The sequence below is a fragment of the Ochotona princeps genome, chromosome 10 (genome assembly GCF_030435755.1).
Source record: "Ochotona princeps isolate mOchPri1 chromosome 10, mOchPri1.hap1, whole genome shotgun sequence".
Taxonomy (NCBI): Eukaryota; Metazoa; Chordata; class Mammalia; order Lagomorpha; family Ochotonidae; genus Ochotona; species Ochotona princeps.
Window position 1 is genome coordinate 7374563 of NC_080841.1, and position 18567 is coordinate 7393129.

General features: G+C 42.7%; 1 protein-coding gene across 1 annotated transcript in view; it reads left to right on the top strand.

The window, feature by feature from the left end:
- Positions 1–9058: 9058 nt before the first annotated feature.
- Positions 9059–18567, top strand: part of LOC101518756 (small ribosomal subunit protein uS11-like) — a 74535-nt gene continuing 65026 nt past the window's right edge. Inside the window, 1 exon segment of the mRNA XM_058669685.1 lies at positions 9059–9178. Within this exon segment, the coding sequence (XP_058525668.1) occupies positions 9059–9178 (120 nt within the window).

Here is an 18567-nt window from a genome sequence, read left to right on the forward strand (position 1 = left end):
ATTTATGTATTTTTATTGAAAGGCATATTTACAGAGAAAAGGCGAAACAGAGAGAAAGATCTTCCTTTCAGTGGTTCACTCCCCAAGTGGCTACAATGGCTGGAGCTGAGCCTAACTGAAGCCAGAAACCAGGAGCTGCTTTTGGGTCTCCCATGTGGGTAGGCAAAGAAATAGTTAAAATGTTCACTGTGCTAAATTTGCTGATTAAAAAAAAAAACCTTAATAGAGGGTCTGGCACAGTGGCTCAATAGCTAAATCAGATCTGCCTTTCTAATAAGAATAAATAAATGTTTAAAAAACTTAATGGGATATTTACAAATATCATAATTTTTTATTTATTTTAAACATCTTTTTCTCAAATGTTACATGTGTGTTATTCAGTTTCTTAAAATGGGAGTTTTCTTTTTGTTCTTTAGAAAATATTTCAGTATATTGTTTATAGCAATTCCATGGTGCTAGGAAGACCAGCTACTAACAATGTAGCAATTCAATAAAAAATTTTAAAAATTGTTAAAAATGTATTGACAGAAAGATCTATGAAAAAGTCTAAATGGTGTTTAACTGAAATGTATATTGGTTTATCTCCAGTAAAGCATAAGTTGAAATGTGGTACTCCATTATTTTTTTTTAAAGATTTATTCATTTTTATTACAGCCAGATATACATAGAGGAGGAGAGACAGAGATGAAGATCTTCCATCCAATGATTCACTCCCCAAGTGAGCCGCAACGGCCGATGCGCGCCAATCCGAAGCCGGGAACCAGGAACCTCTTCCAGGTCTCCCACACGGGTGTAGTGTCCCAATGCATTGGGCCGTCCTTGACTGCTTTCCCAGGCCACAAGCAGGGAGCTGGATGGGAAGTGGAGCTGCCGGGATTAGAACCGGCGCCCATATGAGATCCCGGGGCATTCAAGGCGAGGACTTTAGCCGCTAGGCCACGCCGGGCCCGGTACTCCATTATTTAATGGACACTGTCTTTATAAAATACGCCCACCTTTGATTTCTTCAGGTTTCACTTGTTGTTCTGAAAACAGAGGCACTGAGTTGCAAGTGTCTTTTTCCTAGAAATTATTGTGATGGTGTAGTGATTGGAGACATTGCGAATTAGTGAATGCTACAATTTGCTAATGAAACAAAGACTGATGTTATCATTGCTTTTCTAGACCACCACTAAAGCCACCATCTGTTTGACAGTATGGATGGAGTAGTTCAAATTCATGCCTGCTCCTGAAAACAACTTTCTGTTAGAAAGCCAGTGATATCATTTTGATAGACATGGAATGATCTTATACTCAGAATTTAATTTGTGGTCTATATGTTTAATGTTTTAGAAAATATTAGTGGACTGGAGAATTGGACCAGAGGTTGAGAAGTGCAAGTGGTGAGAACGGGTTGAGGACAAGCCAACAGCTGCAAGCCCCTGGCTCAGGGCAGTGTATCAGAGGCTGTGGAGACTGGATGATGTACTGACCAACTGTAGACTCAACACAACGGTCAGTTTTGAAAGAATGATGATGCAGCCACTGATCAAGACATCTTAACCCTTTGATGTGGTCAGCAGAGGCAGGTCTGTGTGGAAAGCCAGAAAACTTCTTGTAGGTAGCGGGGTCCACCTTTAAGGACAAGTGGGAACACGCCAGCATGTTCAAGAGGGGGGCCAGTGTCTAAGCAGTGTTCCCACTGCAACACAAGTGCAGAGGCATGGTACTTTTAAAATAGCGGCAAGATTCCCCATTTTAACTGTGATGAGATTGCTTCTTCTTTGACCTACAATTCCAAGTTTATGGACTGGAATATTATAGTATTTTTAAAGCTCATCAGAAACTATACAGATTTGACGTTATGGTGGAGTTATTTAATGAAATATTTACTAAATACAGATCAGTATCCCAACCTGTACTTTCAGTATTTAAACTTTATTACTTCATTTCTTTCCCTCATTTCAAAGCAATATCTCTTTTGGAGTCTTAACATTCTTCTTTATCCTGTCCCTGCAATGGAACTGTCCCTTCACTTGTCCAACATTGAGCAGAGGTGTCTAAGGTTGACATGGAGAAAGACCGTTCCTTGCTAGGCTCCTATATGATGGTCCAGGCCTGTGTTCTTACAGGACCTAACATGCCCTTGGAGAGCTACACGTTTCTAATTACATTGCTTACTCCTTTTTGACCCTGGAAAAATAGAACCAGTCAGGATTTTAAACTTTGGACATTGGAATAAATCAATAACAGCAAAGTCATTTAGCAGACCTTCAAAAAGCAGAGGATTATAGGGGATGCCAGCTAATATCACTTCAAAAAATGAGTATTTTAAAGAAGTTATTTATTTTGAAAAGCAGATTTTATAGAGAGGAGAAGAGAGAGACAAGGTCTTCCATCCACTAATTTACTCCCAAGCTAGCTGCAATGGCCAGTGCCTATCTGAGCCAAAGCTGGGAGCAGAATCCCTTGAGGGTACAGGATCCCAAGGCCTTGGGCCATCTTCCATTGCTTTCCCAGGCTGTGGGCAGAGAACTGGATGGGAAGTAGTGCTGCTGGGATGTGAGCTGGCACCCTATGGGATCCTGATACCACAGAGAGGATTGGCATGTAGTGCCACTATTCCAGCCCCTGAAAAATTAATATTAATGCGTTGTCATGAAAATTTAGTGGCTGGTGCCATGGTTCAACAGATTAATCCTCTACCTTCTAGTGCTGAGATCCCACATGGGCACTGGTTTGTGTCCTGGCTGCTTCACTTCCCATCCAGCTTTCTTGTGGTCTGGGAAAGCAGCAGAGCATGGCCCAAAGCTTTGGGACCCTCTAACCATCTGGGAGACTAGGAAGGCCTGGCTTCATATTGGCTCAGTTCTGGCCATTGTGGCCATTTGGGGAGTGAACCAGTGGCTGAAAGATCTTCACTTCTTTGGCTCTGATCTTCTCTGTAAATCTGTCTTTCAAATAAAAACAAATTAATTAATTAATCAACTAATTAATTATAAAAAAGATTTTATTCATTTTATTACAGCCAGATATACATAGAGGAGGAGAGACAGAGAGGAAGATCTTCCATCCAATGATTCACTCCCCAAGTGAGCTGCAACGGGCCGGTGCGTGCCGATCCTAAGCCTGGAACCTGGAACCTCTTCCGGGTACCCACGCAGATGCAGTGTCCCAATGCATTGGGCCATCCTCGACTGCTTTCCCAGGCCACAAGCAGGGAGCTGGATGGGAAGTGGAGCTGCCGGGATTAGAACCGGCGCCCATATGGGATCCCGGGGCTTTCAAGGCGAGGACTTTGGCAGGTAGGCCACGCCGCCGGGCCCAATTAATTAATTTTTAAAAGAGGAATTTAGTCTATGTTGAAAATGTAACTGAAAACTATTGAAAGCTTTACTTTCTTTGCCATATCATCTTATTTGTATTTCTAGAACAGTTTAAAAGTATTGTGTATTTGTTGTGCCACATATGCTGTTGGGAAAAATCTGTCTAAATTGATTTTAAAACAACCAAAATGGCATAAGACTAAAGACTGAAGGCAATTATAAGCAACAAAGCAATAACTCAATCTGAGTAAGTTTGGATTTTTCCTTTTGATTTTTATTACATTCTCACAAGTAAAGCTGATGCTTAGTACTGCAATGCTAGGGATTTTCAAAATCCTGGCTCTTTGTGAACAAGCATAAAAGGAAAATAAACTGCCCATGAGAACCTAAGAAAATCTAGAATAACTTACACAATCCAAAATTTGGCAGCAAATATATTTCTTCTTTGTACAGTCCCAAGGAAAAATGTCAGATATTTATAGACGTACTAGATAAATGATATGAACAGGCTTGCTGATGGAAACTTTAACATTTAACATTTCTAATTTTATTAGAAACATTTCAAAGATATTGCATGCTTCCTTTTTTATTATTTTATTTTTTTATTCATTGATTACATTGTTTTATGTGATACAGTTTCGTTGGAACTGGGACTCACCCCACCCCTCCCCCCCGCCCTCCCCCCATGTGGAATATTCAAGATATTGCATGCTTCTTACAAAGGAACTGGAAGATTTATAACTCTTCGGCCATATTTGCTTTTGGCTTTCTCAGCTCTTGTGTGGAGGATTTCCTTTCCAGTGGGAAACATTCATTGATGTTTGTAGAATTCTTGATTTACCGTTGAGAATTAAGGTAGAATTTTATTTATTCACCTACTTATTAAATGCTTCCAGCCTTTCTGCCTTCGCTCTGGAAGAGGCACGTTTCATGCAAGGGTTGGCAGTGACATGTGCCCCTCTCAGCGATGGAGAGAGCCGGTTTAGAAGGCAGATGGGGAAGGCTGTATAGCAGGCTTCCCTACTTAACATTCGCATGATGTTGTGTGTGGCCTTTCAAGTCCCCAGGCTCCCTCTGCCTCATCTGAAATGGGAAGAATAATACTATTACCCCAGAGGTTTGTAGAAATGAAAAGAGAGCGCCTGGTTTGTAGACAAAAGGCAGAGCTGAAATTTCACTGAGGTCATCTAATGTTTCTTCACATGTATTCATGTTTTTGTTAATAAAATGAAATAATAATACCTGCATTACGTACCTCATTGTTTACACAGAAGTGTCCAGCATATATTAATCATATACTGATGCGCTTTTTAAATTCAGCAACATTCGTGAATCCATAGTCTGAATGCATTGTGGGTGGACACAGTATGCAGTAGGGATTTATTGAGACAGTAGCATGAGAGTTCAAAAAGATTAAAAGATGCTTTTTTTTTAAAAAAAGATTCATTTATTTAGTTGAAAGACTTATACAGAGTGAGGGAGAGACAGGGAGAAAGAGAGCAATCTATTCCCTTAGTACATGAAATTAAGAAGCAAAAGATAGAAGTTTGAAGTGCTTACCATTTTATACAGATCATCTGTTGAGATTAGCTAATAGAGGTAGTCCTTTGATTTAGATTTTACCTTCAAGTTTTCAGAATTTTTTTGAGTCCAAGTCCATTGAGTAAACACTTATTGAGTTCCAGTTGGTCCATCTGCAAAATGATCCCTTCAGAAATTCACAGTGTAAGGACATACGGTAGATGGAGGTACTGCAAAAAGTTCGTGGAAAATGGAATTAAGTATGAAGTTTGCTTAAAGAAATCTTGAAATTCATCCAATGTTTTTCTGTGACTTGCATTTTTCCCATGAAGGATTTGAAGACCCACTGAATGAGCCACATGAAGTCTGGACAAGATGAAGACAAGCACTCATCACAAATGAATTTATCCCGCATCCATTGACGTACAGTTTTCTGATATTCTATTAGGAAACCTGTGGAGGAGAGGAGAGTTAGCAGCAAACATGTAGGAAGTAAGAATGACCTCCATGCTAGCATGCATATGCTGAATGCGGGGGCGGGTAAGAGCAGTGTACGAGACACGTGAACAGCTACTGGCTTTTACTTCTCAAAATAGGAACGTGTCTTTGTGGTGACATTTGATAGTGCACAATTTAGAGGCAAGGTTCAAGGTAGTGGGACACTGCACCACAACAGAGTTCATGGTTAGAAGCAAGGCATGAAAGGGAGGAGTGTGAAACCAAAAGGCCAAGTTCGTTTTTTTGTTTTTTTTATTGTGTACTCAATTTAAACTTAATGATTGTTTGCTCTAAGTTTTGAAGAGCTTAACTAAGCATTTTAACTTCCTGCGATTCTTTCGTCGTGTACTGGCAGTTTGTTTGCCAGTACACTGTTAATTACAGTTTTCATTGACAAGAGGGGTTGTTAATATAGTGAGCAAGTAGCCTGTTAGAGCGTTAGTGGGGCTTATTGGCATTAGTGTCTGCCTTTCCAACAAAAATAAATAAATCTTAAAAAAAAAAAAAGAAAGCAATTGTCAAGGTCAGTAGCTGTTGCTGAGGGCAAGTTTCTTAGAAGTTGCTACCCGTTTCCCAGCCTCAGCACAGTTACCGCTTTGGTCCTGAGTGGAAAACCGAGCAGGTGACTAAGTGTAAATCGTGATCTTGCACATGCTGCCTGTGGTAGACAATCAGATCTTGTAAGGAGGGGTTAAATGCACTGTCAGTTTGATAGGGATTCACCCTGGGCCATAATGTTCCCAGTGGCTGATGCTGTTCCTGTAAAGGAAAGATGGCCACACTGTGAGCTCTGGCCTCAGAGCACAGCGTGGGTGGTGTGGCTGAGGGTGACACGTGCCAGTCTTTGCTAACAGGAGCTGAACAGCTCTCCGTGCAGCGTTCCAGGCCTGCTGATGTGCTGCTTGCCCTTGACACCGAGATCAGGAATGTGCAGCTGATTGTTCAGGTCCAGGCTGGTGGTTTTTACTTGGATTTTGTTTCTAGGGAAGAGTTAGATTTTTCTTTCCAAACTTGATTTTTTTCTTTATAAGACAAAATTCTAGTTCCAACCAAATAGGAATGGCTGTGGCCTGTCTGGGATCCCCGGTGTTTTCAGCCTACATAGCCTAATGGAAATCGGGCATCTCCTCCTGATATTAGCATTTCAGTTAGCAAAAACACTTTTTTTGTTGTTGTTTTACCAACTTTTGGCTGGGATTTTATTGCTAATCTCTTCTTAATTACGTGCTATGGTGGCTAAATGTGCTGTTCATTGGTGAAAATTTGAATAAATGGATGTTTACTTAATAAGCATCTCTAATGAAATATTCTAATCACGGGATTCATGAGGATGTTAACAAAAATATATTTCATTGTACAAAAGTTCACTGCTACTTTTAGAATTTCTCTGTTAAAGTCACAGTTTCCTATCTACTGGAAATGACTATCATTATTATTATTCTTTTAACTCAGGCACTGCTACCAAAGGCTAGCATTTACTAAGAACAAACGGGCTGATGCTGAACTGTCCACAGGGCCTGACCACCTGCCGATTTGTAGAGCCAGGTGGAGGTTTGAGGACCAGGCTGCCCCTCCCAGCTTCTGCTACAACTTCACTGGGTGCAGATGCATCTGGCCATGGCCTGTGCCTCAGGGAGAGGCGCTGTAGACACGGTGAGTCATTGGAGTTTTATTTACTGCTGAGGACTATGTACAGGCTGGCATTTTTATTGCTATTCTGGGATTGCATGCATCATTTTCTATGACTGCTGTTGCTCAACCAGGTTGCAACTTGGGGCGTATGGCTGAGAAAGAAAATGTTATCTTATTGCAAATTCTCCTTTTAATTATCAGGGATTTGGAATTTTAATCCAAGAGATTAATGTTGTACAAATAAATTTTTAAAATGTGTAATACAAATAAAACCTCCAAGAGTTCAGTTTCCAGTATTATTTTTAGATGAGTTTACAAAAATCCAAATGACTTCAAGGTGATTTCTACATTGCAACAGTGATAATCCTTTGTTACATTTTGGAAAAAAAAGGATCTGTAACCTCCATTTAATTATTTGCATTGTTGTTCTAAGGTTATCTGAATGGACGTGCCAACCTGCTTTTACATTCTAATTATCATGGAAATCACACAAATTTGGACACATGAACGCTGAGTAGCTTTTATCAGAGATGTTTCCACTTTTTGCTACCAGAGGCAAAAATGCACTCTTGAAACACTGGGTGTTACATACTGTAAAAAATGTTAACACTTCACTGTCCTTTGAGCATTTCTGTGAATTTTGGCCATATGTGGTATCAGAAAACCCAAATAGAAATGATGCAATTGTAAAAGCTAGCATTTTGTTTCAAATGCTTACAAATAAAACTTTATATAATTGAAAATAGAGATGTATCACTGGTAAATAGTAAGTTTTAAAGTAGTAATATGGCAATCTTTTTGCTTTTGCAGGTGGCTCAGATAATTAACTATTTTTGGAAAAATGGAAATGTTAAATTAAAAAATAGTATCACACTGATACTACATCTCTGTTATGATGGCTGTGACCCACTGGGGGTCCGGCAGCTGCTCCGCCACTTCTCCCATGGAAGCAGCTCTTGGGGCTGAAGGTGGAGTCCGGGCGGGTCCTGGACCCTGCTTCCCAGCCACATCCCAGCAGCAGGAGGATCTCTGACACAGGAGGTGTGTTTTGTTTGTTTCAGATTTGATAGGAGGGTATCACATAGGTGGCATCTAATTTGTAAGTAGAATCTTGGCTACAGAGGGAGTTGGGGTACGTGCCATTCACCTGTCAGCCCTGTGACCTGTGCATGCACAGAGGTAGAAGGCAAGAATGAATTCTGAGCGCCAGTCAACTGGGTTGACTTCTCGCTGCTGTCACCCTTAGCTTCTCCCGGAAGTTCCCAATTCAGTGTGTTTGGGAGCTCATCAGTCCTAGTGACTGGAGGAACTGATTTGCTCTTTTTACCCTGTTTCAAGACAAAGCTGATGAGGGGCAGCACAGTGGCTCCCTTGCATGCACTGCCATGTTCTACGCCGGTGGTCTGACTCAGGGTCTGGGCTGGTGCTTTAGGTTTCATGAATTACAGTTGCACACTTTGTGCTCTAGTGAAAATCTTGATGTTCTTGAGGATTGATTCAGGTGGTCCCCAAAGCACAGCGTGGATTGGTGAGGCAGTTCTGGGAGGAGGAGAGAAGAGACATCAGAATGAAGGGCATCAATCACCTTTGTCACCAGCGCCCAGACCCATTAAATCATTGTTGCTTTGTCCAAGCTGAGCAGAGGCTGGTCGCCGAAGAAAGGGTTACAAACAATTGAAGAATTATCGCTCATCCCTGGGCATTCAAATATATTTCTTTTGAAACATACTTTTTCGCAATTTTCTGTTTTTTAAAACATAATTCCCCTTGTTAAGATTCCAGGAAATAATGTAGTTTTGTAATATTCTAATGAAATAAATGGAACCTGGACTCTCAAATATTTTCATGTTTTTAATGATTTGTTCATTTGTTGAACACATACTATATATGTATCAGTATTCTGTGAACTTGCAATACATTGGTGAAAGATAACGCATGGTGTTACCAGTATCAATTTTTTAAAATTTTATATCATTTTATGACACAGATTAACAGGCTCTGGGACTCCCCCAGCCCCTCCCCAAGCCCTCCCCCATACTGAATTCCTCCATGTTGTTACAGTAGTACAGATCATACCCAGTCATGATGCCTTCATTGCGGGTATGGACCATGCGGAGAGTCCAGCATCTTATCAATTTGTGAGGAGGACAGGCACACAACTGCTCAGTCACTACCTGAGGAAACAGCATATTTGGAGAGTTCCAAAAGTAAGAAGACAAAAAGTAAGTATATAAAAAGTAGATAAAAGTAGCTAAAATAGATAAAAAGTGTATAAAAAGGGTAGTAAGTGAGGGCTTTATCAGCTTTCTTTGGGAATTGGCATCTGAGTTGAGGATGTTGGCAGTGTAGGTCATATGGATGCCTGGGGAAGAATGGTATAGTCAGAGGAAAAGGCCAGTGCACAGAATGAGAGATGGGATCACTTCAGCATCTTTGAGGACAGGAAACGTGTTGACTATGAGTGGAGAAGGCTATAAAAAGAGGAGAGAGAGGGTTAGATACAGATGGGAGGATTGGTAAATGCAGGTTTTAGTATACTTCCATGGGAAGCTGTATAGATGGTTATTGGTAGAAAAGTGATCTAGCCGAATCAGAGCCACACAGAAAAAGACACACACACATACACACACACACACACACAGAATATGAATCTTGCATCTACTGCTTCACTCCGCAGTGGCTGTACCAGCTGTCTAGCCCAAGCTGAAAGAAGCAGTCAGGGACTTTATCTGTGTTTCCCACGTGGATGGCAGGAGCTCAGCTATTTCAGCCATCTCTGCTTTTCTCAGCCCAGTAGCAGGGAACTAGATCAGAAGTGGAGCACTTGAGTCATGACCCAGTGCCTGCCCTAGGGAAATCATGTTACAGGTGGCCAGCTCTGCAGGCCTTGGCACCAGGATTTCCCTCTGGGTATCAGAGTAGGTGAATATGTTATTTACTGTGACTTTAGGATAGAAAACCAGGAATTCTCTTCTGGGCTTTTTCAATCGGAAAAATATACTAGACATTTTCTTGGCAATATAGAGCATCTGGAGATCTAAATCTGCAGGCTTAGGGGAAAGATGAGCACTGAAAATTTGGACCTGGGTTTGGCCACAGTGTCGATGCTTTGGGAATCCATGAGCCAGGGTGAGATTTCCAAGGGAACATAGAATGAGAAGAGAGCCAAGAGCAGAATGTAGGAAAAATGAAATCTGGCTGAGGGGTCAGCAAAGGAGGCTGGGCAAAAGAATGAGCTGGGAGGAAATTTAGGGAAATACAGATGAGGGAGAATGCAGAGGCTAGCATAAGGCACACTGTGTCAGGTGTTAGAGGGTATCTATTAGGAGGGCATTAGAGAGTGATCCCTGTGATTTGCAAGATGGAAGGACTTGAAAAGGTGGGTTGGAAGAACAATGGTGAGGATAAAAGCATGTGTAGGAGTATCAGCAGGGCTTCCCTGGCTTCCTACTTGCACATCTGAGGCTCCATTATATCATTTGGGGCTATTCCTACATTGCCTCCCTCCAGCTTGACTTGGGCTGGAATGCACACCAGCAAAACTGTATTCTTTAAGAAGAGCACCCAACAGCCTTGGATACCTACCTGATGATGGCCTGTTTTGACTGGATGAATAGAAAACTGTAGTATTTTAAGCATAATTGAACGTTGTATCTAGGGCAAGCTCAGCAGAGATTAAGTAGACAGTGGATGCCCTGGTTCGCAGATGGAAAATTTGAATAATTTACGAATGAAGTTCTTTCCTTAAATATCAAGCAGTTCGTTGAATTCTGTTGGCATTCCTGGATACTAATGCACATAATGAAAGAATCTACTCCATGATACATGACATCTGGACTAGGTTAGGATAACGGCTACAGCCAATCTGGCTGACAATAGTGTGTGCTCTTTTGACTGCCTGCGGGTGAATAAGACAATCTTTTAAAAGCAAATAAATACATTAGCACAAGACAGGCAATGTTCTGAGGCGGTGCCAAATCGCCAGCATGGTGCGTGAGGATTTCTCTTGGGGGTTGCGGATCTGGGGAAGATGTGTTTGGGGATATGCCATGCTGTTCTCTGATTGGCAGTGCATTCTCTCCTCCTCCCTGTGGAGAGAAGTTGGAAGTGCTGTTTAAGGGTTAGTAGCTCACGCCAATATGTGAATGTGGCTGTCCTAGCTGTTTCCTGACTCCCCCTCTGTGAACATATGTTCAGCTTGGCTTCTCCGCCATGTCTGGAGGAGGCTTCCAGAGTGGTTCTGGGCAGAGTTTGGCACTTGGCTAAGAGCATCTGATCCCACTTCATTCCCCACAGTCTGGCTGCCTGTGCCAGTTACCGGGGGGTAGGGGGAGGTGTGGGAGCTGGCAACTTGAGATTTGGGCCTGCTCCATGAAGTGGAATGTGACAGTTACCGCACGTGTGAGACCGTGTTTCGGGGTTAATGAAGAAGATACCTTGACTTGGCTGGCTCCAGCTGGGGCAATGGAGACATGTTGTAACCATTTCTCCATCAAAAGGACTGAGGTGACTGTCACATTGAAGTAATGTGTGTGAAACCAGTTGTCAACCGCAAGACATACTGGAAGTGAGGTTGGAGCTATTGTGTATTTCACAATGATTAGGGTTATTTCCTGTGGCCCATGGCTTGAAATACGTTCCAAGTCCATGATGCCGGCATGTGGCTGTATTAGGGTATAGTAGCCTCGTGCAACATTGATGCTTCTACATCCATCTATACACAGTCAATCTGATGGTGACAACACAGCAATATCCCTCCAGATAAAGAAAACTTGCGGCATGAGTTGAAGTCCTGCTAACTGCTGGCTTCTGAAAAACAAATTGTATATAAGCTAGCTAGTATAATTATTTCAAAGGAAAGAAGCTTTGCAACTGAGTTGTAAATCCTTCATTGCCACAACAAAGGAGAAGTCAACTCTTCAGGTTCTCCTTGATGTTGGACAGATGCTAGAGGTCGAATCACGTCTAGAAGCCATGTCGTCTTGGTTAGACGAGGTCAGGCCTCAAGGCCCTTAGAGCAAAGGCTGGGCCCAGTACAAGCCCTGGGATTCAATCCACTGTGGTGCCAGGGTATTTTTTTTTTTTTCGGTTTTCAAGTCCTGATCATAAAACTTTTTGAAACAAATTCTTTTTTTTTTTAAAATATCACAGAAGAATATATTCCTGGTTGTTACAATTTGAAAGATTAGTGTAATGTGTCTGGAACTGAAAAAATTACAAGTGTGGGGGAGATAAGGTTGTCTGCAAATGAAAAGTCAATGTCAAACAGGAAAGAAATGTGTCACATGAATTATTTATAGCCAAATAGCATAGACTCTCCACACTACAAGAAATAGAGGACCAATTTGTTGATAATGTTATTTAAGTAGAAATGTGGTTTTGAAAAAAACAAGAGCTTTATATTTCTGGAGGAAGTGTCAGTTGTAAAGTCACTTTGGAAAATACTTTTGCATTTTAGTAAACACTTCAAAACGTACGCCCTCAGAGGTGCTTCTGGCATTTGGAAGAGGGAGAGATGTCTGCCAGGGGTCACTTCTCGGTGTTCCAGGACATTGTCCCTGAGAGCTGAGAAGCTGGGTACGTGCCACACAGTCATCTGTACTTTGCTGGATAGCTGCTATTGGAGTCGTCGCATGGAGTAATAGTGCGAAAATGGATGGACTGAAGTTTCATATATTAATAAGAGAGAAGCAAAAAGGAAAACTTCATAGCAATATATCCAGAATTTCATTTCCATGAAATTGGCAAAAAGCAGCAAGACAGAGCAACATGGTGAAATAGAAAACAACATGATTTAATGTACAGAGAAAAGTAAGGGAATAAGCACAATAAAGATAGACAACCTATGGCGGGAAGACACGAATGAAATGGGGAAATCCAGTGGACTTCAAAGATGCTGATGATACTGTTTCTTAAGATGGTTTGTCATTGTTCTTACTCTTCAAAAAATGTACTGGAAGGCCTGGTGTGATGGCTCAGTGGCTATTAATCCTTTCTTTGCAAGCTCCAGGATCCCATAGGGGTGCCGGTTTGTGTCCCAGCTGCTCTACTTCACTTCCAACTCTCTGTGTCCTGGAAAGAAGTAGAGGATGGCCCAAAGCCTTGGGAACCTGCACTCACAGGCGAGACCAAGGGGAGGCTCCTGGCTTCAGACTGGCTCAGCTCTGGCCATTGTGACCACTTGGAGACTGAACCAGCAGACAGAAAATCTTCCTCTCTGTATCTTCTTTTCTCTGTAAATCTGATTTTCAAATAAAGATAAACAAATATTAAAAATGTACTGGGTATGTTTATCTTTTAAGTATATTTGGAATTTTTTATTTTATTTTTTGATAGAGTAAGAGTAAGTAAGCGTGTGCACAAATCAGCTCTCAGCCACTGGTCCACTCTCCAGTTGTTTACAATGGTCAGGGCTGAGCCTAATAGTGGTGATGGGGCCACAATCTATTTTTCCCTTATGCGTTGGAGTACCCAGTCAGCCACTGGAATTGTCACTGATTCCTCCCACATTACTGGAGTTGGGAACTGCAGCCAGGAACAGGACCTAGGCACTCCATTCCTGGTCTGCCACTAGACCCAATTCTTCATCCTTTTCATGTAGATGGCTCTGCCTGCTGACCCCAGCCTCCTGGGAAGCAGCTGTGACGGCTCAAGCAGTTGGGTTCCGGCCACTCACTTGGGAGACCTTGGTTCAGTTCCCAATTTTGATTTAGGTGGAACCATTGCAAGGATTAATGGAGTGAGCAAGCTGATGGAAATTTTGTCTCACAAAATACAACAAAAACGGTCATTCGAACGGGAGACCTGAGTAACTGTTTTCTGATACTCTTCTCTCTGTGACTGAATTACAGCTGAGGATTTCATTGCAAGGTATAAATTGTGTGCTTAATTTTATTTAAAAATTTTATTTTATGGGGCTCTGCACGGTGGCCTAGTGGCTAAAAGTCCACTCCTTGCATGGGCTGGGATCCCATATGGGCACCAGTTCTAATCCTGGTGGCTCTGCTTCCCATCCAACTCCCTGCTTGTGGCCTGGGAAACCAGTGAAGGATGGCCCAAAGCCTTGGGACCCTGTACCCACGTGGGAGACCTGGAAGAAGCTTCTAGGTCCTGACTTTGGATAGGCTCGGCTCCAGCCATTGTGGCTGCTTGGGGAGTAAACCAAGGGACAGAAGATCTTCCTCTCTGCCTCTCCTCTCTGTATATCTGCCTTTCCAATAAAAAAAATTTAAATATTTAGTTTTTTAAAACAAAGTTTTCAAAAAGTTTTGGATGAAAATGAGATTGAAAGGGAATATGCATTTTTTCTGTTTACTTGTTAAAGATTCCTGCTACATACAGTATATCCTTTGGGCCATCTCTGAAGGTAAGCTTCATTACTGTTACATGCATGCTTATTGTCATATATGTGATCGCCAGAACTGAGCAGATTGCAAAACGGTGAAGCTCTTTATGCGTTAAACATCACTTCCAGTTTCTGTTTTCTTCAGTCCTTGGTAACCACCATTTAGTCTTGAACCAGGCTAGAGCCCTTGTCTAAGTGGAATCGTACGCTGCTTGCCTTTTGTGATAGGTTGATGTTGGTTAGCGTCATGTTCAGGAGACTTTGCTACATTGTGGCATATATCAGAATTCCTTTTCTCCAGGCTGATATTCCTCACTTGGGATGCTTCTTTCTGTTGGCTGTCGTGAATAGTGCTGCTAGTCACAAGCATATGCAACTACCCATCTGAGGATGTACAACATCTAATGCTGCTCTGTACTGGCATCTGAAACAGCAATCTTGCTTGAGGAAAATAAAAAAAAACATGTATTTGCCTTTCTTGGATGGTTATGTTACCATAAGTCAATGAATTCTTGCCTCTTAGATAACAAGATCTCCAACCATCAATGTGCCCTTCCACTGGGGAAAAGAAACAAAAGCTGATGGGAACAGACAAAGTTGACATCAGGGGCTCCTTGTAAGGGCTTCATTTGAAGACCTTCTTGGGATTCCTGCCCTAGCCCGTGCTGCCCTGCTGCAGTTACATCTGTTCTCCGTAAGACCACTTTGAGACCACTTCCATTTCGTCCAAGACTTTGTGTAGAGAGCTGCTGGGAGAGGGTAGAAGTGCAATGGGGCGTGAGTAGTTTCGGGACTGAGTGGATGCGCTGACCTCGCTGCTGCTGCTGTTCCTCCCAGGAGGTTGGTCACTCGTGGCACGTGGATTGGAAGTGCTGCGTGAAGGTCTGGGCGGAGGTGATGGCAGAGTCCTGGGAGTTGTTTTCTCCTTCAAACACCCCACTGAGACAAAAGCAGAGCCTGATTCCGTCTGGAACCACATATCTATAAGAAGGAACTAGCCATGTCTAGCTGTGCCACTTGCCGAGGGCATCGCTATGCCACTGTGTCCGTGCTTCTAAGGAGGGGCACGGTGTCCTGGATATCCACTTGACTCTTCAAGTGCTCACACACATCACTCTGGGCGAAGTCTGTAGGGTTGAAGGCGATGGTTGGTGAGTAGACCATATCAGCAAGCACCTGGGAGACCATGGCAGTCCCGGGTGCTGGGTGAGGTAATACTGAGGCAGTGACTGCACGGCCCGATTCTGCAGCACTTCAGAACCCTTTGCAATTTCCTTTTACAGGGTCCTGCTTAACCTGGGAGTATCAACACCACTGACAATAGGTGGGGATATCTGAGGGCCACCCAAATGCAACAAGTCAGGGGAATAGTACTTGTACTAATAGGGCATGTACTAAGGCAGCGGAGGTTAGGAGAGTTAGGGGAGGTGCTGCATAAGGAATACCCTTCCAGCTCTGTCCTTCAAGCTTCAGCTCTTTCCTTTTGTCTAACGTACCTGCTTGACTTGGAGGCCTTCTTCGTAATGTCACACAGGCCATCCAGTTGGTGCAGGTTTTTGTTGCAGAAGATCAAAAACATCAACTCAGAGAAACTCACTTTGATGATCTTCAGTACGGCAGTTGTAGGAACATGTCCACATCATTGTCTGCCAAGCCTGGGTCAATGTGAAGTTTCTGGAGGTCAAGAGCTTGATGGGAAGCATCGTATCATTTGTTCAAGGTCACCTGTCAGTACTCCATTTCCTCTGGTTTTGCTTGGCACAGAGTTGGGTGCAGTAGGCTGGCTGCTGGAGACAGGTGTCTTTTGGTGATCAGCATCTTGGATTTCATGTTCTATAGTGGAGAGGCCATGATAGAGCCTTTGACAAAGAGCAGGCCTAGTTATTGATGCTATGAAAATTAACCAGTGTGAAGTGATCAGTGAACTTACTCTGGATTCAGTTCACCTTCCATGTCTTGTTATACTTTCTGCCATATGCAACTGTGGCCTTTAAACAGTCCAGTGCAGTTCCATCCTGCATTTTATCATTTATTTCTTTCTCTCTGAACACTTTTCATAACTACATGCATGTATAAAGTCACTATTACATTTCAATCTCCTTTTGGTGCACTGCATGATATATGGAGTACATCATTTTTTTTTAGGATGTATTCACTTTTATTGGAAAGGCAGATTTACAGAATGATGGAGAGACAGAAAATTTTTTCATCCATTGGTTCACTCCCCAAATGGCCTCAATGACTGGAGCTGAGCCAATCTGAAGCCAGGAGCCAGCAGCTTCTTCCAGGTCTCTCAGGTTCCCAAGGCTTGAGGCCATCCTCCACTGCTTTCCCAGACCCTAAACAGAGAGCTGAATGGGAAGTAGAGCATCCGGAATGTGAAAGAATGCACCCACGGGGTCCTGGCTCCTACAAGTAGAGGGTTAGCCTGTCACACCGGCTCCGGAGGATCTCTTGATGGAGTTCCTGTGTGCATCCCTTGTTGCCTGCACTCCAACACCCTGGTGGCAGTATGAACGTGCAAACTCACTTCCATCATGTTCATAATCAAGATTCCTCTTGCAAGAATTACCCTGGGAAGAAGCCCCCCTCGTCTTCCTTCCTTCATGAACACTACTGCTGGCAACGGGTTCTCCTCATGGTGCTTTGCCTGGCTGCACACACCCTGTACCACCAGTGACTCGAGCGAGCTGACGTTAATACTATCACTTTTACCTTTGTCCCTTGTGCTTCTACTTCCATTTTCGGGCAATTGTTACCATACTCAAGGTATTGAAGATTTCTTCTAGGTTTTTCTTTCTAAGTTTAATAGTTTAGGTCTTTGGTCCACTTTATATTATGTTACCTATAGTTAGTAGGTTTTTCCAGCACTGGTGTTGAAAAGAAGGTTCTTTTCCCACTAGGTAATCTCAATGTTCTTGTTGAACATCCTTTGTGGGTGCAGAATTTTATGTCAGCGTCTTGAAGACTTGATCCAGCTGTTTCCAGCTTTCATTTCAGTTTCTGAAACTTCTGCTTTCAGTCTCCTTGCCCTACTTTTCTTCCGGTTGCTTTTAGCTCTTGTTTCCTTTGGCTCACCATCGTGGGTTACTGTGTGAACTGCTTACCATTCATTTGGCTTGAGATCTATGGGATACATAGGTCAGAAAAGAGGTCTCGGGCATCAGTTCCTCAGCAACATTTCTACCTTGGGTGCTTCTCCATTTTTGAAACTTCAGAAAATCTGAGCAGGTTTTTTTTTTTTTTGTAGTTTCTCAGTCCAAACTTCATTTCCTAATGTCACAGACTCCATATTTCCCATCTCTATCTTTGTTCCATTCTGTGTTCAATCTTTACCTCTGTTTTTTTTTAAAGATTTATTCATTTTATTACAGCCAGATATACACAGAGGAGGAGAGACAGAGAGAAAGATCTTCCGTCCGATGATTCACTCCCCAAGTGAGCCGCAACGGGCCGATGCGCCCTGATCCGAAGCTAGGAACCTGGAACCTCTTCCGGGTCTCCCATGCGGGTGCAGGGTCCCAATGCATTGGGCCGTCCTCAACTGCTTTCCCAGACCACAAGCAGGGAGCTGGATGGGAAGTGGAGCTGCCGGGATTAGAACTGGTGCCCATATGGGATCCCAGGGCTTTCAAGGCGAGGACTTTAGCCGCTAGGCCAGGCCGCCGGGCCCCAATCTTTACCTCTGTTTTACAAATCATTGACTTTCTCATTGCTATGTTATCAAGTTTTTTAGTTCATCCTTAAATTTTTCAAAGTTAACGTAACATTTTAATTTCTTCTGGTCTTTGAAATCTGCTAACTCATAGTATGGTTTCTTACTCCGTCTGGCTGTCCTTTTTCTATTTGCTATATATTGTTGTTATCCTGCACCCCCCACTGAGCAGGTGCATTCATCCCCTTATCCCCAATGTGCTTGCATTTGCAGTAGGGCCTAGGCTTCAGTGAGGTCCTGAGAGTGCAGCCCTTGTGATGGTACGGATGACTTAAGGTAGGGGAGGAGCAGGGCTCTCTAATTCTTTGCTATGTATATGTAGCGGACACTGTGTGACTATATTCCCAGAGGACGTCCTTAACCCAGGATTCAGTCTCATCTCAGATTTCTAACCACTAGAAATGTGAAAAACAAGTATTTGCTGTTGAAGCCATCTGATTTGTGGGAATCTTTTAGAGCTATCCATACAGGCTAAGATATTACCTAATTCCCTCTCTGTTTTTTTTTTTTTCCCTTTAAAAGTCTTGATTATTTATCCGTTACAGTCAGTG